Consider the following 25,272-nt stretch of genomic DNA (forward strand, 5'->3'; position numbering starts at 1 on the left):
AAAAAAAGTTTGTGCATTCCACCCATCTAAAATGTTCACTCAGGAAAACGTGGAGAAAATGATATGAAAGCTAAGGGGAGACCTGAGTGTTTCAAGGCAGAAAAGAGGCTTCATTCGCTCCAAATACTTAAACAAAGCTTGTGTGTTAGAGCTGAGAGTCCGACTGATAAATAGTATGTTTCAGACCTAAGTTAGGCACTTTGGGGGAGGGGGAACCTGACTTCTGTCGCGAGGGAACAGAAAGAAATTAATCTTAAGCCACTTATTATTTATTTATTTCTTTTTGGTATCACAGTCAGCCCCTACCCTCAGTGGAATTTATTTACAAGGTAATCAGAATTTGTCAAGTGAAAAGGCAAGAAGCCCAAATGGAAAACGGTATTGAAAATATAAAACAAAAATAAATCCAAATGAAAAAGTCAATACTTTATACTTGAAAACAATTTTAAATAAAATCCAAACAAAAAAATTGAAAATTTTGAAATATAACTGCTAGAGGCATGGTATCCATGTGATGTGCAAAGTGACTAAATTTTTAAAAAGGATAATATAGGTTTTATTTTGATATAGCCACCATTATTTAATGACAAGATTTCTTGGATAACTTCTACCAAAGACATGATTTCCTCCTTAAAACAGGCATAAAATGGATGACGGGAGTGACTTGGGTACCTAGGAGTTGTGAAAAGTTGTCTCCACAACTTGTTAATAGGAAAAGCAACATTAAAAAAAAAGTGGAGCATCAAAATACTTTATTTCAAAACTACTTTATGCCTAATCCCATATGTAACTGGAACCATATTCATATTCTGTAAGTTTCTGAATTTCATTTTTCCTGTTTTATTTTTATGAGCAACTTACTTCAATTTGAATCTGTACTTTATTTGACATTTATTAAAGCTGTATAAAAGCCATGCACAGTTTATTTACAGTATTGTACATTAACTATGTTTGAAGACCACACACAAATTTCACAAAACTTATATGGAAAGACATGTGAAACAGGGGGCTTTAAAAAATTTTAGGTACAGAATTTTGCAGATTATTTTGGTTTCTAGTGTTATGCAAGCATTAGCTTGAAATAAGACTGACAAAAACATGCAAATGACTAGAATTTCAACAAATGAAAAACTACAAATGTTTTAGCTAAAAGCTAAAATATCTTGAAATACTACTATGTAGCAATGGGAATTTATAAAACAGAAAAAAGGTTATTTTTTAAAAGTCATGAATATAATAGGCTCTCAGTAATATTCTATAAAAACATTCAGAAATAAAGTTTCTCAAATTCTGTTCATCATCAAAATTGTTTCCAGTAGTGACTGAAGCTGTGAATTGTAAATAATTACTTACTGTCCAACATGGAAGTCTCAATGTCCCCCTCTGGGGAGAGGGGGAGAAGGAAATCAATCGGCAAATTTAGATTCAAGTAAAAGATCCTGGTACAGATATCATGAACACAGAGTAGAGTGTTGCAATAATGTACAAGTCCACATACTTTTTAACTGTACCCCTAAAATGGAAGTGTAAACTTTAGGTTTGTTCAATTTAAGATTTCCTATCAGGAAGTAAGTACCTCATCCTTCAGAGTTCAGGAAAATTTTAATAGGGATTTCTTCTTCTCCAGTGGCATCTGTTTTAGTTTTTACTGTTGTGGCTGAAGTACATTTAGATACTCAGACTGCCCCAACTGGTAAGTTGTGTTCCTTCCACAATCAACATATTGGTACCTCTCCTGGGATATCTGTTCAGAGTGCCCAAAGTATGTTGTTGTCACAGTAACTCTAAAAAAGAAAACAACAACAACATTAAAACTCAAATGGGGAGAAACATTCAACAGTTAAATATAAAAAAGTTTTCTAAAGTGAGAATACTTTTATATATCAAATTTTCTCCTGAGAGAGACTGATTAATGATAACTTAATATTGTGGACATGGGCCTCTTAGGGACTGGTTTAGCAAGCCCTACTCAAATAATTATATAAGACAAATATAATGTTTCCAGAACACTTATCATTAGACAAAAATATGTAAGTTCATTTTACTTTTAAAAATAATTATATAGGGGCAGCTGGGTGGCTCAGTCGGTTGAGCGTCCAACTCTTGGTTTTGGCTCAGGTTATGACCTCAGGGTCGTGGGATTGAGCCCTCTATCTGGCTCTGTGCTCATCACGGAGTCTGCTTCAGATTCTTTCTACCTCCTGGCTCTCTCACTCTCTCACTCTAAAATAAATAAGTAAAATCTTAAAAAAAAAATCAATAGTTCTATCATAGGAAAAGGGTTATTCACATGTCAGCCAATGGCTCAAATACCAAACCTATCACCCAGGGGCCCCCCTACAATGTTTTAATGACTTTGAATAACACCAAACTTTCAAACCAGTAACAGTACTTCTCATTACTTTTGAGGATTTTTTACCACAGGCAGCAGAAAACTGGATGCTGAGCTCTGTTCTCCTCTCTAGTCCAACCCCTTCCACTTTCCAGCATTCTTGTAAGATCCAGATTCACTGCTGAGTAGCCATCCTTCACTGCTTCTCTGAGCTCCCCATTTCCTCATTCATAAAGTGGAATGGAATTTACTTATCTCATAGCACTTTTGTAGGGCTTAAAACCAATTGAACTGGTATCTGTAAAGGTGCTGTGTATGCTATAAGCCAATGTTATAAATCTAAAGTTTAACAAAGAAATATCTTAAAAAAAGATCGATACTTACTGCATCATGAGTACTATGTTATGCACTTTGATGGATATCAGTGTACAGAAATCACTGTTAAAAAGAAAAAACAATGTGAATAAATGCAAGCTATATTATAAATTTAAAATCATTTAATTATGATTCCTCCCATGTTACAGCTAATAGAGATTCTATAAAGAAGATATAAAGTGGGGCACCTAGGTGGCTCAGTTGGTTAAGCATCTGATTTGATTTCGGCTCAGGTCATTATCTCAGGGTCCTGAGATGGAGCCCAGACTCAGGCTCCCTGCTCAGGGGGGAGTCTGCTTGTCTCCCTCTCCCTCTTCCCCCACCCCAGCTTGTGCATGCGCTCTCTTCCTAAAATAAATAAATAAATCTAAAAAAGAAGATATAAGTAAGCATTTATTGACTGAACATTTTCTATAGCTCAAATAGTAATAAATATTTTCATGACTTTTTATTCTAGAAACAGACGTGCTCTATAGCAGTTGTAGAGTTGTTTAACACAGGCTACAAATTATTGTTACTTTTTATTCACCTTTTGAAATTTTAGTAAAGTCTGTTAGTTACTCAGAAATTCTACGTTAGCCTGATATCAAATGATGATAAAAATGTATCCTTTTTTTTTAACTTAACGAGTCAATAATCAGACCCAACTGAAAAGCTTCAGAACTTCAAACCAATAACAGAGTTATTATAAATTACTAGCACTTTTAGTTTTCCTATACTAAAAAGTCAACACATACTAAAATGTATGAGAGTATGGTTCTCATAGTAAATAAAAGGTGACATGGTGTATCTGAAAAATAAATAAGTAAAAAGCAAATATTAAGTATATAGATACACATAATGTACATAAGTATGATGTATGTTGACAGGGGATAAGAGAAAGAGAAGATCAGAGAGAGAACACAAGTATTCCAAATGTGGTTTCTTGACTGCTAAGATTGCAGGTATTTCAAAAGATATCCATATGCTTTATTCTTCATATTTTATAATTTCATGAGAAAAATTATTAAAAATCAAAACTTACTACATATAACTCATTTCCTCTGCTATGATAGTAGGTACTGTATAATCAATCTGAAAGGCAAAAAATGAAAATAAGCCAACTGGAAAAACGATCAAAGCATCAAGTATTTCAGACACCTTTCTCAATTTCAAAGAGTTTAGAAATCTTTCCCTTTGTAAGGTTGATTCTAAGACTTTCTCTTATACATGGAAGGGACACATGTAAACGTCAAGTTTTTGAGGAAATCCTCCCCCTCCCTCAAGTTAATACAGTAGACAAAGTTAAGACTCATGAACTCTTCCAAAGTATTTCATGATGGAAGCTTACTTGTTTCATATCCAGGGGGCCAATATTGGTTATGTTGTTTAAGCGTGCCTTTCCGATAACTGTTTTTGAAAACTGAACTTGTGCAGTGATGTTTTCAACTTGAACAGAATAATAGTTATTGTTTGTTATATTTAGTGTGTTCTGCAAAAGAAAGAAGACAGAAAATGTATAAGCATAACAAATACGTATTCAAAATTAATTTTAAAAAATGACTTCAAAAAAATAAAAAGACTTCAGCTGTGGCCATGATTCAGTTACTAGAAGGAAGAAAAGTATTGCCAAAAATAACACAGGACATTAAATGAACTGATTATTTGGCTTTATGAGGAGTACTATGTATGTAATATGCTGATAACACACAATTAAAAAAATAGGCCCAGAAAATGTACATTATAGGAATATAGAAAAATCAATTTTAGAAAATGTATTTGTTATCTTAGCAAAAGTTCTATAAAAATAATTTTTAAATTTCATCTGAATTTTTGCTAAATGTTAATATATAGATGTCTGTGAAGTAAGCTACTTCCTATTCTATTAAATACAAAGATAACCAAAGAAATTGGTTATTTTAACTTATGTGTAAGTAGCGATTTCCACTGGGTCACTTTGGAGAAGAAAGGGATAGATTCAAGTCTGTTGGAAAGAAATGGAGCTACATCGTTTCTATACTTAATAGCTGCGGCAACTTTTGCAATTCTAATTCACAATGATTATCTCAAATTATTTTAGAAAACGGCCAATGAAGAAAAAAATGTTAAGTCAAGAAATAACAGATAATAAATAAAACATCTGAAGCAGTCATCATGAAAGAAAATCAATAGGAACTAAATGATAAATCTTAAAATATTCGTAAGGCAGATTGCAATGGTTACCATCTATACCAAGAGTCCTTACAAACTGAATAGAAAGATAGTCTTAAGAAAAAAAAATAAAGCAAAACAAGAGCAAAGCAAATGAGTAAACAAATCAAAAGAGTACAAATATAAATAACCAAGAAACACTTAAAAATTCTCAAGTTCATGTGTAGTTGGGGTAAGTTGATTTTAGTACAAAAGGAATATTGCTTTATATTCATTAAACTAGTAAAACTTGTAGAAAGCAACAAATTCTATTCCTGGCAGGGATATAAGCAAAAGGGTCTATTTTTACATTCCTGGAAAACACGTGAAGCCTTCCGGCCATTCTGATAGGATTCTAGCAATATCCATTAAGATACAAATAATGTGTATCCTGTGACCTCGCAATCCTACTTGAGCATTTTATTCTAAAGAAATAACATTGGGATGCTAATGACAGTAGTGGCAAAAACAAAAAAAAGACTGAAAATAAAGCAAGTGTCCATCTACAAAAATAATGACTGAACAGTATTAAATCATTACATGGGATATTATGCAGCCCATTAAAAAGAACAGATTAACTCTAAGTCAGAAAATTAGGAGATTTCTACAAGGTATTAACAAGTGAGAAAACCAAGATGCATAAAATATGTACAAAATAGTATTCTTTTGAAAATAAATATTAAGAAAAGTTAAATATGTGAACTTATAAATTAATACGAATATGGAGAAAGATGGAAAAATGCAACTATAGGGTAAGTGGAAAGAAGAGAGAAAAGCGTCTCAGTAAAAAAGGATAAAAAAATATGCTAGCGGGCGTCTGGGTGGCTCAGTTGGTTAAGCGACTGCCTTCGGCTCAGGTCATGATCCTGGAGTCCCGGGATCGAGTCCCGCATCGGGTTCCCTGCTCGGCGGGGAGTCTGCTTCTCCCTCTGACCCTCCTCCCTCTCATGCTCTCTGTCTCAAATAAATAAATAAAATCTTTAAAAAAAAAAAATATGCTAGCAATCAGTGATTTTATGATCACATTTATTCATTAATTTATAGTTATACAGAGAATTTTTTAAATTCCATAATGTAGTAAAAATAGCCTTTATCTAAATACATGAAAATTTTCATCTACTTAGCTCTTAATACCCGTGTCAATTTAATTTCTAGATACTATAGGAAAGGGATTGTTAATTTGAAGTCAGTGGACCTTCCAATACAGGCCAAAGAACGGGACAGAAGAATCTGGGAATCTCTTGTACATGCAAAATAACATTGGTATGTGTCTTTCTCTGAAGTGCCCATAGCTTTCATTAGAATATTAAAGAGATCAATGATGCAAAACTGGTTGAAAACATACTTGTAAGAATTAGAAAAAGATGTACCGAGGATTAGAAAGATAACAAAGATTAACATTAAGACAGACAAAAAAAATAAGACAAATTTTAGTACTATCACAGACATTTTGTTGCTGAGAGCAGTGAGAATCCACTCAATTTGTAAGTCAAGAGCCCACAATCATAAGCTTTTAAGTAATGATGATTTTTTATCAAAGGCTTTAAATGATCTGTGATCTTTAGTTAGCAAGTTTCTGTTTAGGAATCTATCCTATAGAAATAACCTGAAATGGAAACAAAATTTAAGTATAAAGATGTTTTCTGAATACTTGTAATAGCAAAATTAAACATCTATTAAGAAATGGTTGAGTAAATCGTAATACAGCCATATAAAAGACTACATGAGGGCACTTAATATGGGAAAATGTAATGAGATCTCACTTAAGGTAAAATGTACATGTGTATACACTTACACACGTGTGTATCCCTTACATACATATGAAAATATTTGACTGTATTTGTGAATGTATGTGTGTATACAAATGTATATACACGCATTATCAGGAAATATATGTATATGTTATAGGTCTAGGTAGAAGTAAAAATATATACAGTATTTTTCAAATATATGATTAATTTAATATATTCATAGGCAGAAAGACAGAAAGACAAATGTTACTAAAACAGAGTACTTAGTACTAATGCATATTACTCAATTTAAGAAACAAAAGAAATATTTTATAATTCCATTTTTCAAAATACTGACAGGAGAACCTAACGAAAACTCAACCTCTTATCTCACGGTTATCCAGTCAAACTTAATATTTATCTTATATAATAATGCTGTTTCTTATTTATTGTTCAGTCTTTCTAAGTGTTAGTATCCCAAAAAATGGGAATTCCTGAGTAATTACTGAAAATAAAATAAGATATTTACATCTAAATAAACTGATATTTAAAAGGGAACATCATATGACTTATTATACATTTATAATATTTGATACTAAAACAAGCTTTGGAGATTGGTCAAAAAAAATCTGGCCACTGTTTTAAACACTATTCAAAAAGAAAAATACATTCCTCATTCCAGACGGCTCTTAAAGTGAGAAAATACTCAACAATTCTCCAGTCATATGAAATTGATTTACAATTAGCATTGTGTTGTTTTATGCACGTTTTTTCCATAGTTTTAAAAAAATAAAGCCCTTAGATTAACAACTTATGGTGGTAAGCAATGAGAATAAATGGACCCATGGGAGTTCCTTTTTTCCTGTAATTAATGAGTAATTCCACTTTAACATACCATTCCCCTACACCCCTGTCCCTCCAAACCTCTCCCCTGAACTACAACTAGCTCTCTATCTCTACTTTCACCTCAAGCATATGAACCACCTCCGCAAGGAAAACCAACTGAAGTCCAGTATCACTCTTCCAAACAAACCACTGCCACACAGATGCACCCTGAGGCCTGAAACCATACATAATTGCTAATGGCATGACCAATACATATTTTCCTTTTTAATAATTCAGTGGTGTGCAAACCATGCTTCTTTTCAAACAAAGGTTAACATGTAAACAGGCAGGCCTTCTCCGAGGGTTTGTCTGTTATTTTCAGGAGTGGGAAGGCTGTAGAATACTTTTAAAAAGGACTGTCCAGGAAAATACTGCAGATATTTTCCCACATACTAATTTATAAGAGAAATCAAACAGTCACTTGTACCTTAAACACCACAAAGGAAGCCTGTTAAAATGGCAAAAAATTGTATTTCACCAAATAAAAGGAAAAGAAAATGGTACATCTATCACATTTACAGAATCAACTATTTTAGCACTTTGCTACGAATTAGTTGGAGTCAAATGTTGAAAGTAAACAGACTGTAAATTTTTTTTTTTATGCCAGTACTTATTATTGGCCATTATCAGCAGAACCAGAAATGATAGAGAAGATCAATAGCAGACACACAGAAAGCAAACTGACCAGGGTCACATTTAATGTTCTCTCAAAGGGACAAAGGTGTACTTAGTATCATAAAGGAATGGAATCAAATATTTTTAATGTAAATTTGTACTTACCGTGATATTTAAATATACTGTACGCTTTTGAACATCATAACTGACGTATGCAGATTTTACGCCAATGTATTTCACGTCAATAGAGCGAGGGAAAAGGAAAAACACAGCCAATCCAGAAAGGAGCAGACAGACAAACACAGACGCCATCACATACAGCTTTCTGAAAAGAAAAATGGAGTATTGAAATACATGTGCATCAAAAATTACATAATGAAACATTCACAGAAGATATTTTCAACTTGAATTTTTCCCCAATATGCTAGCAGGAAAAGATGTATAATTTTACCAACCTTTTACATTATAAAAGTATTTAGTAGGGTTGGGTCTGGTCTATTACATGTTAAAATGTTCTCCTTAAAAGCTGTATGTACCTTTTTGGAGTCTGGGACTTCAGGGTTATTGCAGAACATTTACTACAGCGTTTCTTAAACCAGGCTGCACACGAGAATTAACCAAGCTGGGGAACTTTATAAAAATGTGGATTTCAAGACTCCCTTCTGAATTCACTAAAGCAGTATTTTCACATGTGGGTTTTGCAATTTTATAATTCCCTAAAGTAACTGCTCATCAGAACCTGTGAAACCCTTAAAAACATAATGACATAACCACATGCCTCATCAAGTCTCACCAAGACTTTAAGTCTCTCATCCCAAAGTACTATGTACTCAGTTTTTAAAACAGTGTTTACATTAATCAACTCTGCTTTGATGATGTTGTTAAACTTTCTTTGAAATCAGGAAAGGGGTAGTATGCAGATATAAGACAAGAAAAAAATAAACTTTCCATGCCTTTGCTACTCTTCTAACTCCCCTTGAAATGTATCTCTTCTTTCTCTTGCTCTTATTTCCAATCTCCAGAGATAAAAATTGCCTCTATCTACAAGTTTACCCTCAAAATTAGGGTTTCAAAATACAATTTTCCTGGTTTTTCCAACAAATAACTCTCAGCTCAAAGCCCACAGTACCTCTGTTTGTTTCTTTCTTTCTAGGTCTTGCATGTCACTTACTTTATCTTTTCCTTATGCTCTAGTCATTCAAAAAATTCTCATTTTATCCTTTCTTCCATTCTCTCTTCCCCACCAACTCCCAAATTCCTTAATAGATAATAAGCTTTGCATGCCCCACACCGCTATTTTCAAGTGACTCTTTGTTTCATATTTATCTTTGTTTCATAAATGTTTGAGTATTTGGTCTAAGAAATGAGAACAAAACAGTTTATTAAAAAACAAAATAAAACAAAGATTCACTACATCACTACTACTAGGCCCATACTGTTGACTTGAGTGAACAAAGAAAGAAGTTCCACTCACTCACTAGATTTCTTCCCAACCTGAGTAGGGTGGTGATCACTACCGGATTACATGTCACATATTTAAGCACATGTTTATATACCTACCATATATCAAAACCCCTAAAAAGGTATAAAAAAAAAAAAGAGTTCAAAATCATGATTTAAAAAAATCTGAATTTTGTTGATTTTATTATTTTAGTGTTTTTATTTTTAATTACTTAACAGCTAAGTGAGCCCACCGTGATCTATTTAGGGCTTAGGGACTATAAATCAGCTCCAGTTGTTAGTATATGATCAATGTTCCAAATTTACTCTGTACCCCAAGATTACGGCCGTAACAAATATATCTAATCTTACGATATGTAAGATTCATTTTATGAATAATAAAGAAATATTTCACACAGTATTTCCTATCAATTGAAAAATTGGCTAGTTCACTGAATATAGATCTCTATTACAAAATTTACCAGTAATAATTTTTATGATTCTAGGGACAGTAACCGAATTCCAGGAGCTACAGTACTTATAAAGGTTATGTGGCTTATTTGGAGTCAAGTTACATTTCTACTTCTGCCATTTCCTGCTTAGAACACTTTTAGGCGATTTACTTTTTTCCTCAGGGCACCTGGGTGGCTCAGTCATTAAGCATCTGCCTTCGGCTCAGGTCATGATCCCAGGGTCCTGGGATCGAGCCCCACATCGGGCTCCCTGCTCAGTGGGAGGCCTGCTTCTCCCTCTCCTACTCTCCCTGCTTGTGTTCCCTCTCTTGCTGTCTCTCTCTCTATCAAAATAAATAAGTAAAATCTTAAAAAAAAAAAAATTTACTTTTTCCTCCACTTTAAAATCTGCAGGTTTGTTTTGAGGATTGAATGATACAACTAAAGCATGTAGACAAAAACAATCAGTAAATATAATTTCCTAGCTACCTTATCACAACTCCCCCAATTTACAAATAATCAGAGTTGTTTGTAAAGTATTATAATTTTACTAAAACTTTGTTTTTTCATTGCATATCTGAAAGTCCCAAAAATTCTTAAAGGGCTTCCTATAGTTTTCAGATTTCTTCGCTTATTAACGGTGTCAAGATCTGGACCTTATTATTTTTTCAAGCTTCATCTCTACCACCTTCCAACAGCATTGTTCACTTTAGGTATACATCTGACTGCCAGTCTGTTACTCTTGTCCTTGCTCATGCTATTCCCTCCGTCTGAACTGCCCACCTCCACTTTCTGTTTTCTACTTTTCTAAGATTCAGCTAATGTTTCATCTTCTTTGGAACCTCCCTTAATTCCATAAAATAATTCCGATAGATACTACTCTGCTCTCATAGCACTCTGGAAATACCTCTAAAGGTGAGAGAGAGAGATTGTAATCACTTGCTTACTTGTCTGTCTCCTCTACAAAATTGTAATTCCCTTTTACCAAAGATAACTTTGTTAAAGTTGTATCCCCAGGCCCTAACAGTGACTGAGTACCTAGGTGCCGTCCATAGTATTTCGTAAAATATGGAAAATATAATTTCTGTTCCCGCCCCCCACCTCTTTTTCAGGGCCTTCAATTACGTATACAGAGGCCACCTGAATTTGTCCCACGTTATCACTGATGGCCTGTTCATTTTTTTTTCAATCTTTTTTCTCTTCGTATTTCATTTTGGATACTTACTATTGCTATGTCTTCAAATTCATTCTTCTTCTGAAGTGTCTAATCTGCTGTTAATCTCATCCCATGTAGTTTTCATCTGAGATGTTTAGTTTTCATTTCTAAATATGCTACTTGGATCTTTTTAAAATATCTTCCATGTCTAATCCTTAAGTTCTACCTTCTTGAAATTATGGGATATAGTTAAGATAACTATTTTAACTATCCTTGTCTAATGCTTTCATCTATGTCATTTATTGGTCTGTTTCTGTAAGTGATGTTTCTCCTCATTATAGGCTGTGTTTTTTCATCGTCTTTCCGTGCTTGGTAATTTTTTTTTTATTCAGAGAGACTGACTGAGCACAAGCAGATGGAGAGGCAGAGGCATAGCGAGAAGGAGACTTCCGCTGAGCTGCGGGCCTGATATGGGGCTCGATCCCAGGACCTGAAGATAGTGACCTGAGCCAAAGGCAGACACTTAACCATCTGAGCCACCCAGGTGCCCCTACATGCTTGGTAATTTTTAACTGGATACCAGACATTATTTTACCATGTTGAGTGCTGGATATTTTAGTATTCCTACATATATTCTTGAGCTTTGTATTGCGATACAGTTGAGTTTCTTGAAAAAAATTTGGAACCTTTCGAGGTTTGCTTTTAGGTTTTGTTAAGCATGTGCACTGCAGCTTTTAATCTACGGCTAATTTATTCTCTTACTTGGGAAGTAATCTGAGTACTCTCCACACAATTCCCTATGAATTATGAGATTTTCCACAGTGATTGGTAGAAACTATCTCTGGCCTTAAGTGGGCTGAGGACTGTTCCTTCTGTTCTGTTTTGCGAGGTTCTTCCTTCAGCCTCAGGTACTTTCCTCACACATATACACTGATCAGTACTCAGCTAAATACTCAAGGAGTACCCAGTGTAGCTCTCTACCCTCTGGTAGTCTGCCCTACTAACTCTGGATTGGCCTCCTAGATTCCCAGTACCATATATCTCCTCAGTTTAGGGGGACTGCTAAACTCTGCCTGGGTTCTTTCCATTGTGCTGTGGTCTGGTATCTTTTCCTGGACAATTCGGTGGTACAATCACAGGGCTTACCTCATTTGTTTTCCCTTTCTCAGATATCACTGTCCTGTACTGCCTGATGTCCACTATCTAAAAATATTGTTTATCTGTCCAGTTTTTTAGTTGTTTTAGAAGAATAAATCTAGTCCCTGTGATGATTCCATCTTGGTTGGAAGTAAAGAATAAAATTCAATTTTGTACTTCTATCCCTTTGTTTTTATGCTAAGAATCTTATTCCCTAATGGCATGAGTATATACTTATCTGCTTTTCATGTAAGTTTCAAAATCATACTAATATTACTCCTAACAATGCAGCTATTGACTGCAGTTTAAACTTTTGTTGTAGTTGTCTTTGTTATTTAGAACACATCTTACTAGACACTGACAGTCAAAATGAAATATTTTCAAGTCATGTAAAGTGATTCTTTCATCTGTGGTTATGCCACCAACTGGATATACAGTTGGAATCATTAGAATCATTGGTTTCAGTTTGTTTCAACTTTCAGGAATTGCTTTTTTTTCTTTTTACTTCTGATTTCATCTTTTAAGTTCTATTTTAAAAAAATGTACTTCTGAAGCCCAAACAATGTAAATATATATACACAGACATCTCAGTTACTTACCTATTCCCTCTTCAAAGTTCCCTCCCAAACTCTGAGAGTAATCATTTTATTAGTCTTTGGTTTATCAATCCACTGTTTCTCTCTCCTTCTCTGTATGCATGTGTGTGTTTTCAGATAAAAACGTACTCTGGATATCAACTGTAGTAAAGTAAGAGTTCTTCCTCATTCCATTTTATCATTGTATAGATGTAGTGTAACTTAGTCTACCAGAACCTTATCACTGGCCATTTACATTATTTCTAGTCCTTTGCAATTACAGACACTGGTACAGTGGATAACTTACACAAAGCCACTTACTATATTTGACAATTATCCTTGGAAAAAAATTTTCAAAGTAGAATTCCTGAGCCAAAGGGTAAATGTATATGTAATTTTTCTAGATAACGCCAAATACTTCTTCACTAACAAGATATGAGTGTGCTCGTTTCACACAGTACTGCCAACAAATTCACTGTCAAAATTTGGAGTTCTGGCTAATCTGATAGATAAGAAATGGTATTTCAATGTTGTTTTAATCTGTTTTTCTCTTATGAGCAAGACTGAACATGTTCTCACATGTTTAAAGGGCATCTGTATTTCTTTCTTGTGGACTAGTCGTTCATAATATCTGTAATAGTAATGTGCAGACATTTATATTCTGGCCTCAATTAAGGTCTTGTTTTCATCTTGTAAAAGTTAATCTAGGCTTTGTCAAATTAATTAATCTTTTCTGTCCTCACTGGTTCTGAATTATCTGTAGAAAAGTTTTTTCAGGGGCGCCTGGGTGGCTCAGTCAGTTAAGCGTCTGCCTTCGGCTCAGGTCATGATCCCAGGGTCCTGGGATCGAGCCCCGCATCGGGCTTCCTGCCCAGTGGGAAGCCTGCTTCTCCCTCTTCCGCTTTCCTTGTGTTCCCTCTCTCGCTGTCAAATAAATAAAATATTTAAAAAAAAAAGTTTTTTCATCCTAGCATTATAGAGTTTTTTCATCCTAGAATTTCATCCTAATTTCTTGAATATTCATAACCATCTACTACATATTTAATAAAGGGTCAGATCGACTTTTTCAAATCCTTTTCTTTCTACGAATATTTAAATATGGTGTTCTACTGGTTACTTGTATGGAGCACTGTGGTCAAGAAGCATGCCAATCTGATTTTGTCCCTTATAAATTAATTGATCCTTCTGCCTGGGGTTTTTCAAAGGGTTTTCCTGTTTTTTTTGTTTCTTCTTTACCTTCAAAGTCCAGTAACTTCACTAGGATGGGTAGAATGTTTTAAGATCATGGCATGTCTTTTCATTATGTAGGTTTCTATCCTGTTTTACCTCAGGGAAGTGTTCTTGAACTGAATGTTTAATATTTTTTCAGTTTGATTCCTGTGATTTTTCTTCAGCGGCTTCAAAATTACATGGGTGTTCAATTTTCTTTGCTTGTGTTTATCTTACTTTTCCTTAATTTGTGTGTGTGTGTTTTCATTTCCTCCTTTGTAACTTCTATTTCCTTTGCCATACTTTCCATGGTATCTATTTGTACTTGTTCTTCCAGTCTTGTCTTCATTTCTGATACTAATTTTTTCTAATTCAGGAGTTCATAGTCTCTTTTCATGTCCTCATGCTGTTTAGTCATCTCATTTCTGAGCTTTTCAATTTGACTCCTGCAGTTCTTTCATAGCTTCTAGTTTTAATTTCTTTAGAACATTTATAATATTGTTACAGTTTTCATGTTTTTCTGATATGCTTCTATGATCTATTAGCATTTTCAGTTCACTTTTTTTCCCACTGTCTTTGTATGATGCTTCATTGCAATACTTTTTTGTTGCTCATGTTTAAATGAAATGTTTTTGTACTTTTAATAGAAGCTTGCATTTTAGGTGATGAGGATAAGCCAGGGTGGCCTTCCTAGCTTCACTGCTCAAAACTCCACGTTCTATTTGTAATACAAAATTGTTTTCTTTTTTTTTAAGATGGCCTATATGTATATATACTTTTATAGTTCTCAGATCCTCTCTCTAGTTTTTGAACCTTTTCTTCCCTTTTCCCTATTCTTTCCCTGTACAAAATGGATTCAATCTCCAGCAGGCTTTTCCTTAGATGTCTGTCCTTTTACAACAAGAGTTTCTGGTGAGTATTCCTAAGGTCTTTGAAGGATCAAGGTGGTCTGGTTCCTTCTGATCTTAAGGCCCTGTAGTGGATCTCTGTGACCTTTTCTGCACTCTCTCCAAGGTACAGCACACCAAGAGGCCTTCCATTTTGACAGGTTATCCAGAAATATTTGCTGAAAGTGCTCTGAGTGGGATCCTCTTCTTTTGGGGTAGCAGAGCATTTGATTTGTGTATCAGGGCTCTCAGGACCTTAAGCAATTCTTTTTGTTTCCCTTCACAAATCCACACAGCTGCTACCATGTTTTGATCCTTGCTCCATTTTTATTCTGGGGTGAGTAGGAGAAGCTTAACACCCATTTTTGATGAAAATGCTTCTCTGTTTCCTACTGCTATTCTAGGTTTGTCTGTTTTAGTAAATAGATTTGAGAAAATTCAGGTACTATGCTGCTTTGAAGACCTTACCCCAATCAGAAATCCTTTTTCTTTTTTTAAATGACATGAAGCTTTGATGGCATAATTTAACAACCTGATAACTTTTATCATTTTAATAGAGTTTACTAGAGTGATTATATGTAATCTGAAAAGCAAAAAAATACCAAAAAAATTTGCTATTTTTCTTATCATCACTTACGTCCTTCTTGGCCTTAATCTCTGATCACTATATGGAATCAATGCCACCAGCTGGTTTTCTTGCCCTAAAAGTAAAAACAGGTTTAGAATTTTATTAACATAATCACTTAAAATATAGTGGCTTTCTATCAAAGTCTGGTTTAGAAGGACCAGAATACCATCTGGCTCTCATCTCATTCCTCTGGTAAACTGCTCAAAATCTTCAAAAATTATCTAGTAGACGCTGAGTTCCAAAACAAATAATGTATTTTTCATAGCTTGATGTCTACCTATGAATACAAATAATACAAAGAATGAGAAAGAGTAATCTCTTTACTGAAAAAGATCTAAAAAGTCTCAGTGTTCAGAGGATCTGAATTTACCAAGACTTCTTTCAACTGCATATTTTCTGTTTAGATTCTAACTTGGTTATCTGGGAAAGAGCAGAAGAAATATTGCTACCTTTGTGTCCTGAAATCCTCTACACTATACTCCTTGAAAACCAAAATCAACACATAACAAGTCTCACGCTTCAAGAGCCCATACAAAATGAGGCTTCCACAACTCACTCAGGCCACACACCATCTGTAGTAAGTCAATTTAAAATCCATCCTTTATTTCTTGGGTTGGGCTATATCCATAAGTTTAATGGATAAATAGATCTTTAATAAACCAATTTTTCAATCTTATCAGAACTTGGTTTTTTGTATTAACTCTTAAAGCACTATAGTCAAATTCTCTTTTAAAGCTTCCTATAATGCTTCCATTATTCCTCCCTGCCCCTTCTAAAACTCTCCCCTCATTTACACTACCTCCCCCCACCCACAAGTAAATCTGTTATGTATATATGTCTCTCTCTGTATGTACATGTATCCTGTCTTGTTTGGTGGTATTCATTTGACTAAACTACAATCCTGCTTAAAAGCAACCTTTTAGCTACTACGCTGATATCCATACAGCTAAATGTGGATACAGAAAAACATGCAACTATGCTCACTGGCCTCGTTTAGATTACTAAACTCAAGTGGCCTTTAATGATGTCAACCATCATACAATATTCCCTAGTTCACACACTCAATCTAAGTCTCTAAAATCATAATTTTATAACTTCACCTCTCACTTCAAATCTCCAATAGCTCCTTCCCTGTCCTCACTCTTAGCTCATGTGGCAAACAAAAGAATTTCCATAAGCTCCCACTACCACATCCACCCACCTATCTGTTTCTGTGTCCATATACTCTACTTTCCTATTACAAAGCATAAAACTGCAGATGCTCCTCTGTAAGAACAGCCCCCTGCACTTGTGCCCTACATCTAATAATTCCCCCATCTCCTACATTATCTGTTGTTTTTTCTCTATGGATTATTCTCATCAGCATACATATTATTCACTCCATCTTAAAAAAAAAAATCCCTTTCCTGACCTCACAGCCCCCTCCACCTACCATCTTTCGTCTTCCTTATATATATAGTTAAAACTCCTCAAAAAACCTATTTTCTCACTATATAACTTCACTCATCCTATGCCCTCTTGATCCCACTCTGTACATGCTATACATGCTTATGCAACCTGCCAAGTTGTTCTTCTAAAGGTCTCCAGTGGTCTCCATGTACATCACCAAACCCAATGGTCAGTTCTCAGTCCTTACATTACCTGATCTGTCGGTAGCATCTAACAGGTCCTTACTCTCTCCTACTTGGTACACTTTCTACATTTATTTCCAGGACACCAGAAACTAGAATTTCCTCCTTCTACTCTAGCTGTTTTTTCATTGTCTTTGCTAAATCTTTCTCCCATCACTGACTTTGAAATGTCACAGTACCCCAGGGTTCAACACTAGGGTGTTGGGTTTTTTTTTATTCACACTGATAAGCTTGGTGCTCTCATCCAACTCAGCTTAAGTACCACCTATATTCTGATGACTCCAGCTGAGAGCTTGCACTTCAATTCCAGACACTTATTGTAACTACCTATTAAACATTTCCACTTAGATGCCAAATATGCATCCCAAGACTTATCTCTCTAAAATAGAGCTCCTGATCTCTCCCTGGACATACACAGTCAAGCCTTCTTTTCTCCATCCTAATAAAGTGCTACTCCGTTCTTCCAGCTATTCAGACAAAAATACCTTCGGAGTCACCGTTATTTCCTACTAACCACAATCCACTTCTAGGCTCCCAAGAAAAGCCTATTGGCTATATCTCAAAAACATATCCAGATTGCTAAAATAGTCCTTTTTTTCCTCCTCTGAGCCTGAGGCACTAATCCCTTCACTTACAAAAATCCTTTCATTCTCTAACAGCTGCGAATCCCTGAAAAGATAAAACCATCACATTCAAAGGCCAACTCATAGATTAACTTCCCCAAACCAAGGCATTTCTTAGAAACTGGTATAAACTGGTATTATCTTCTATTGTCACTTTGTCCTTCCCTCAAGGTTTCCCCCGGGTTATCTACAACTGCAACTAAGCAGAAAATGAGAATAGCACAAAGTATTTTTATTATTTCTATTGTTTCCACTTCTGAAGTTTGTCCAGCCTACAAACAGCACATTAAGATTATTCCCTTCTAAATTTCCCTATGATATGCCACAAACTGATTTTTCCCCCTATGGTCCACCTTCATTTACAATCCCTCTTCATGTAGTTCCTTTTAAGAATTAACTAATGAGGGCGGGCGCCTGGGTGGCTCAGTTGGTGAGCGACTGCCTTCGGCTCAGCTCATGATCCCAGAGTCCTGGGATCGAGTCCCACATCGGGCTCCCCCTGCTCTGCGGAGAGCCTGCCTCTCCCTCTGCCTCTGCCTGACATTCCCCCTGCTTGTGCTCTCTCTCTCTGCCAAATAAATAAATAAAAATCTTAAAAAAAAAAAAAAAATTAACTAATGACTAGCTTCTTACTATTCTTTAGATAGTGAATTAAAAATATTAGGTCACCAAATTACTTAAATTGTTCCCAATGACAAACATGTGATTATGACCTCTCTTGATGCCATAGGTCTAAAAAATTTCAGTCAAGATACTGTGCATATCTGCTACTGCAGGTGGGAAAGAAAATACTAGAGGTAGACTGGTGGTTTTCATTACTGCTCTAGGAATATTAACATTTTTTTTTTTTAATTTATATTTACTTCTTTGTGTCTCTTTAACTGAAGATAACTGATACATAGTTTTAACTTTAATTCTAAAAGACTTTTAAAACACAGAAGGTTGTGCTTAGATCTATGGGTTTTGTATTATTTGTGTGAATGCCTGGAATTACTCTTAAGGGAAAAACACAGTAACACATACCCCTAGGAATTCTTCCTGTTCCTTGACAAGTGGGACAAGTGACACTATCTCTTCCTGTAAATTCCACATATGGAAACTGAGAGACATCTCCACCTCTTCCATCTTCATTATGGACTTCATTATTAACCAGTCCATTCCTCATGTTTTCAGTTGATGTGACTCCATCATAAGCATCTTCTTTATTTGAATGCAAAGGCAAATGAGAAAAAGACTTTCCCATGTCTAAAGAAAAAGAAAAATCTTAGGTAAACTTAAGGAAAAAAGTATACTCAAGAACATTATGGGATTTTTATACCAATCTAATATATAGAGCAAACTTCAAGGGAATATTCAAATTACTTTTTGATTAGAATTATATTTAATCAAAGTAATGTCTGAAAAAAGGGAGCCAAGGGTCCAAAGTGTTTTTCTAACAAAATATTATAAAATGATGTATCAGACTTGTGATGAGAATGGACTTTCAAACATTAAAATATGACAGAAGTCTACACTTTCTTAGGGTTCTCTGAAAATAAAGTGGGCTTCACTTTTCTTAGAATCTTCTTTTTTGTTTTATTCTATATTTAAACCAATTAGTGCTAAAGGCTAAAGTTGGTTTAGGCAGATTATGATCACTGATTATATGTACCACCAGGTAAGTTTGAAAGAAGACTTCAACTACCTCCAGTTAGACCTCAGTCTGTACTTTCTAACTGAATTCTACTTTCCAGCTTATCTCTTAACTCAGGCAAAAGACCCTGAGGGCAAAGCATCCTGTGAAAGGAAGAGAACGAGGCAATAAGGGACCAACAGGACTGAAGCCAAGACAATGATGGATCTGACCTTTACCGCGCACTTGCACGTACCCATCCACCTTTGTGCCACATTTTCCTTATATAAACTCATAAGTATTTTCCACACTTCAGAGACAGTATTTTTGAGACCTCAGTTCCCTGTCTTCTCCATGTTGGCCTCACTGAAGTAAATTCCTTTCTTGTTTCACCACCACTCCTCTCTCTGCTTTTGGATTTTGTCAGTGGTGAGTGGCTGAACCTGGTCTGTTTCTGACTCCTGGAGCCAGGTTCCCTTGGACCCCTAAGCCCTGGTTACAAGTTCATAGTAGTATGTTTCAGCCTGTTAAAATTCATGCCCCTTTGTGATAAAATCCACAATCCTTCTCATTCTCCCCTACATTTCTAGCCTTAACATTTAAACATTTACAACAAAAGCAACTCAAAAACCAAATCCTGCACATTTTTTTTCATTCAACAGTTGGCGGAGTTAAAATTATGAAATTAATATTCCAAGATATTTAATATAATTCACCAATACAAAGCAGTAAAATTTATAACATTTAAAAATTCTAGTACGATAGTATCAAAAATAACATGGGTAAAATTTAAATTTATATTGAATATAAATTTAAAACCAAGTAAGAACAAGTAGTAGTAGTACCTACACATATACCATACCTATACCAAAATAACCTCTGCAGGTGGGGAATGAAATAGCACTGCAGCTGAGACATAAATTTTAAGGATGAAAAGGAACTTAAAAGTCATATAATCCAATCTGCTGATAGTCTGTGGGAAAATTAATAAAGAGGGAAAGCAGAATTTAAAAATAACATTTCTTCTCTTCCTAAATTTGACCATATATCTTTTTTTATCAGTTCCTAAAAATGGATTATTATAGACATTCATACAAAGAGATAAGCATTTCTTTTAAAAATTCTCATTGAGGGACGCCTGGGTGGCTCAGTTGGTTAAGCGTCTGCCTTTGACATAGGTCATGATCCCAGGGTCCCGGGATCAAGTCTGACATCAGGCTCCTTGCTCTGCGGGGAGCCTCCTGCTCCCCCTGCTTGTGCATTCATGCTATTTGTTTTAATAAATGAAATCTTCAAAAAATTAAAAAAAAAAATTCTCAGTGATTTGTAAGGAAAACTGACAATAATTCAACTCATACTCTAGTATGAAGAAAAGTTGATTTTTTAATACTGGCATGCCATCCAAGTGTTGGGATCATCAAACATAGTGTATACAGCAGGATAAAAAAAATTATACAACTAGTAGACAAATATAAAAGTGTAGAATGATGAAGATGCTTATTTTCACAATTTTACTATTAAAAAAATCTACATACAACACTGTCCACGTGAGTTTAAAAACAAATGATTCTGTCACTTCCACAAATGCATTATCTTCTCTTGGTTTGTCTAATGACATTAAATCCAAGCCAAACCAACGTTTGCCAGTCACAGGTGGTTCAGGGGTGAATTAACATCACTGTCCCCACACACTGACCTATGAGGAATATCAGTTGAACAGGGACTGGGGGCCTCAGTAGTGTGGCCACAGAAGCATCCCTTCTGGGATCTCAGTTAACACAGGAGTGTAGAGTGTAAAGTGCATTCCACTAGAATGCTTTGGTGGCGGGTGAGGGGAGGCACAGAAGGCAGGGTCAAGATCAAGTTGCTCTCAGTCTGGGCCTGTTTTCTATCCGTATCTAACAGTTGTCTTGATGAGTCGGCCTCTTGCAGGTGTTTGTTTCAGCAAGGCTAAATGACAAGCGCCAGACTTTGTCAGGCACTTCGTATCCTACCCTCCCTACTGGATTTTCCTCACAGTGAAGAAATATTTAGCCACTTTTATTCCTGGAGACTCGCTGGTTTGTTTATGAAGAAGTGCTACGCCCCCTTCTCTTCCCTGTATTCAATGTTTTTATCACAATCTCTTACTGAAAACCCAACATGGATCTAAGACAGCAAGGAGAGATTTAAAAAAAAGTACAGCACTTCATCCAATTTAAATGGGTCATTATCTTCTGTGATAACGAAGGAAGCCGGCACTTTTCAGAAGCTACATAAACAAAACTCAGTAGGCACACAGCCTACTCGGGAAAGTTTAAAGGTTAAGATCAAGGCAACCGTGCAAGAAAACTCAGGAACAGCAAAACCAGGGGCCAGCTGGCCACAGAAGGTGTGGGGGCCTGGAATCAACCCTATGCTCCGGGCTTGGGCCAAAGCCTGGAGCCCCCTAGCCAGGAGGCTGGGACCCGTATGAGGTGACAGAACACCGCCATCACCCAACCCTGAGCGTCTCCTCGGTCCCCGGGCCGGCCCGGCTCCCCTGCGGCCTCTCCTCCTCTACCTCCCCGTCCCTCTCGGCTCTTACCAGGGCGCCACCGTTCAGTTCCACTCCGAAAAAGGAACCGAGGGGCTGCGCGGCTGGGGTCGCTCACCGACACGCGGGGCGCTGCGCAGTCCCGAGGGGCTCCGGCGCGCACAGGCCGGAGGACAGGGTCACGGGGTCTGCAGTCCCGATCGCTGGGGCTGGAGCTGCAGGCCTACAAGCGCCTGGGGCCGCGGATTCGGAGGTGGGGGGAAGGGCGGCAGAACGACGGCATCAGCTGAGGCCAGGCGCTGCTGCAACCTGCATCCGCACCTGCGCAGAACGTTTTCGTAGGAGGTGTAGGACCCAGGAGCGTGCACTACGCATGCGTCCTTTCTCTGCTTTGCTGAAGACCGGAAGCGCAGGGGCTGTGTTTGTGCACCCTCCAGATTTTGTTACCTTGGTCCCCCAAGACTTAAAGGTAAAAGTCGGCCGCCCTAGCCTTGGAAAATTTAAAAATAATGGTACCACCTTTTTTTCCCCCTCTCCTATCAGGTCTTTTCCTTTTGCAAAGGGGAAAAAAAAAAAACCCTCTCTGCCTCAACCCTCAGCTGAGCAGCCTTCTAGTTCACGCTTTTAAGAGTTGTCGCTCACACTCACGACGCTGGGTGTAGGATAAACTGGTTGGTAGTTGCGCGTTTGGCAGCCGAAAAGTCACATTATTTAAAATTTAGAAGCTCTTGCCTGGTAGAAAGAAACTAAGCGCGGTGGGAGCCCTGTTTGGGGGTTTTGTTTTGGTTTGGTTTTACTTGTTTTTGCACGTGGGTCACCATCCTCCACCCAGGCCTGTCCCCTAATTCAGAGGTTACAGCAGTATGAAATTCCATCTCAAATTCCTGCAGAGAATTTAAAGTTTAGTGAATGTTAGCTATTGTTACAATCACAGTCACAGTATACATATAACCAAGGAAGAAAGTAACAGTATTTTATTTCCCTTCTGGCGGGATCGGTGTGTTTGGCTGGTGCAATATGAAGATATGTAAAAGTAAGAAATACAAGTCAACATAATACACAAGTTAGTTATATCCACATGTGAGATAATAAGCCTTCTCACACAATGTTGGCGAAACTGTAATCTCATAACTTTCTGACAATTAGGCAAAATTTTTGGCACACCTGGTTGGCTTGGAGCAGCGTGGGACTCTTGATCTCGGGGTCCTGAGTTCCAGTGCCACCTTGGGTGTAGAGATTACTAAAAATAAATAAACCTAAAAAAATGTATTAAATATTTTAATTTTCTCATCCTTTAGCCCAGCAATCTCGCCCTTCGGAATTTATCCTAAAGCTAATGAGAACGCTAAAAATATTTTTGTATGAAGTGTGTTCATTTAACCTAAATGTCCATATTGGGACGTTGATGAAATAATTTTCAGCCCCTCGTTTAGCCAAATCTTCCAAAGGTGGGGGAAGAGGGGAGGGGATGGCATCTTCCACTAACGTTTGAATTTTCAAAATAAATAGCTTGGCTGCAACAAATCAGAATCTTGGGGACCCCCCCCCAGTGGAAAACAGAGATGCACAACAGTATTTTGTATACATTTTCAAGAGGGTTCACAGATTTTTCTTTAAGTCTGTCCTTTAAGACCAGAGTAAAAATCCTGGCTGTAGAATAATTAAGGACTAATGTGGCAAGAAAATGGGTTATAAAACCCAATTAGATAAAGATGGCTATATTTAGACCTAAAGCAGTACAAAAATGGTGTTATACCTGCTAGCCATTATTTCTCCTTGTTTTCAAAAGTGGCTTTGGGAAGTGACAATTAGGAATCAGAGATACAGAGGCAGGATTCAATCCTATAGCAGTACTAGGTGACCCCACATTTCTTTTCAGAAAACTCTGAACAGATTCATTCTCTTTTTACAGTTTTAAAAATTTCCTCTGTCCAAAAAGTACTATCATTATTTTAACAAATAAAGGAATGGGTTTTAATTTTCATTTATGAAATGGGACACCCATGATTCTGGCTATAGGGGTTCTTCAGAGTTGCTTCAGTGGCCACCAAGGTGAGGAATGGTGGAAAGATGTCCAAGTAGATTTGGTGTTTATGGATTGTCATTGTAAATGATACAAATGCCCTAACCATGTAAGTAATCCTCTAATATAATACAGTGAATTTCATGTAAGAATGAAGGAATAAAAATGAAATTACACATTTAAAGTTCTAGGTCTTAAAGGGAGCTCCTATATAGAACTCATCACTTCCATATCTAGTATTCCCTGACCTCAAAATGTTTTTAAAAATCTAGTTAGGGCCTGTAGTTAAATACAGTTGTTATTTTCTCATTGCATATTAAATCTGAAGTAGGAATTGGAAGAAGATGAGAAACTGAAAATACCTGAGCAGAGATTCCACGTTGACTCCCTATGATGAAGGATAGTTGGAAGGCGGGTAGGCAAGGACAAGGGGCCCTCCTACCCTAGGAGGAAACCACCCTTAAAAGGATTTTACACCACCCTGGTAGGAGCCCTCCACCCTTTCCCATGTGATTGACAGATGACAAAAACTTGATTGGATGACAGGCACAGGGAGGGTTAATCAGATTAAAAGGACCCACTAACAAGCCCATAAAAACCCCTAGACTCAGAAACTCTGGTTGCAACCCTCTCAGGTCTCCTCCCTCTTTGGGAGCTTTGTACTATCACTTTGCTATCGCTCAATAAACCTTGCTTTGCTACCCACCACTCTGATCTACCTTTTCATTCCTTGAAGTGGTGTGACCAAGAACCATGGGCACCGAAGAGAAAGTCCTGCAACACCTAATTCTCCAGTCTTCTAGAGCCACCCTTTACAGTAATAGGTAAATGAAATAACCTGAACTTTCTGTAAGTAGAAAGAGGAGAAAGATGTAGGGGTCCTCGGAAAGAGAAGTCATTTTAGGCCCCCACCTATTTTATGTGATCTTACCGGCCTACTTGCCCTAATACACTTCTTACAGAACTTTCCAAAAGGTGTCAGAATTACAGTAGTTAATGATTTTAAGGAAACAGAATGCAAAAACTAACATCTCTAACAAGCCAGGATATAGCCTAACCATATCAGAGATAATAAAATAGTGGTAAAACTCCCCAAAACTTCCTGTGCTCTTTCAAAAGTAAGTCAGGCCCTGCATTCCTTACCTGAGAAAAGGAACCCAAGACACCATCCAGTTTATAACTGCTCTTGGAAAGGCCCATAGCCCCTTCTTATCCAACAGTTACCTCTGCTTCATTATATTAAAGTCTCCACATTATGTTAACATAACATAGGTTTGT

The 25,272-nt window shown here is 36.5% G+C and overlaps 1 protein-coding gene across 1 annotated transcript; it reads right to left on the reverse strand.

Annotated features, from left to right (window-relative positions):
* Positions 1–1,228: 1,228 nt before the first annotated feature.
* TMEM106B (transmembrane protein 106B) lies at positions 1,229–22,311 on the reverse strand. Its single transcript, XM_045864627.3, has 8 exons — positions 22,023–22,311; positions 18,868–19,089; positions 15,600–15,663; positions 8,272–8,431; positions 4,038–4,178; positions 3,732–3,781; positions 2,717–2,770; positions 1,229–1,784 (listed from the first exon to the last, which is right to left on the reverse strand). Exons 2-8 carry the CDS (start codon positions 19,085–19,087, stop codon positions 1,646–1,648), a joined length of 828 nt encoding a protein of 275 aa, XP_045720583.1. The 5' UTR covers positions 19,088–19,089; positions 22,023–22,311; the 3' UTR covers positions 1,229–1,645.
* Between the last annotated feature and the right edge of the window lie 2,961 nt (positions 22,312–25,272).

The sequence above is a fragment of the Mirounga angustirostris genome, unplaced genomic scaffold, assembly GCF_029215605.1.
Source record: "Mirounga angustirostris isolate CCGP_5_RB_7025 unplaced genomic scaffold, mMirAng1.0.hap1 SCAF_12, whole genome shotgun sequence".
Lineage (NCBI taxonomy): Eukaryota > Metazoa > Chordata > Mammalia > Carnivora > Phocidae > Mirounga > Mirounga angustirostris.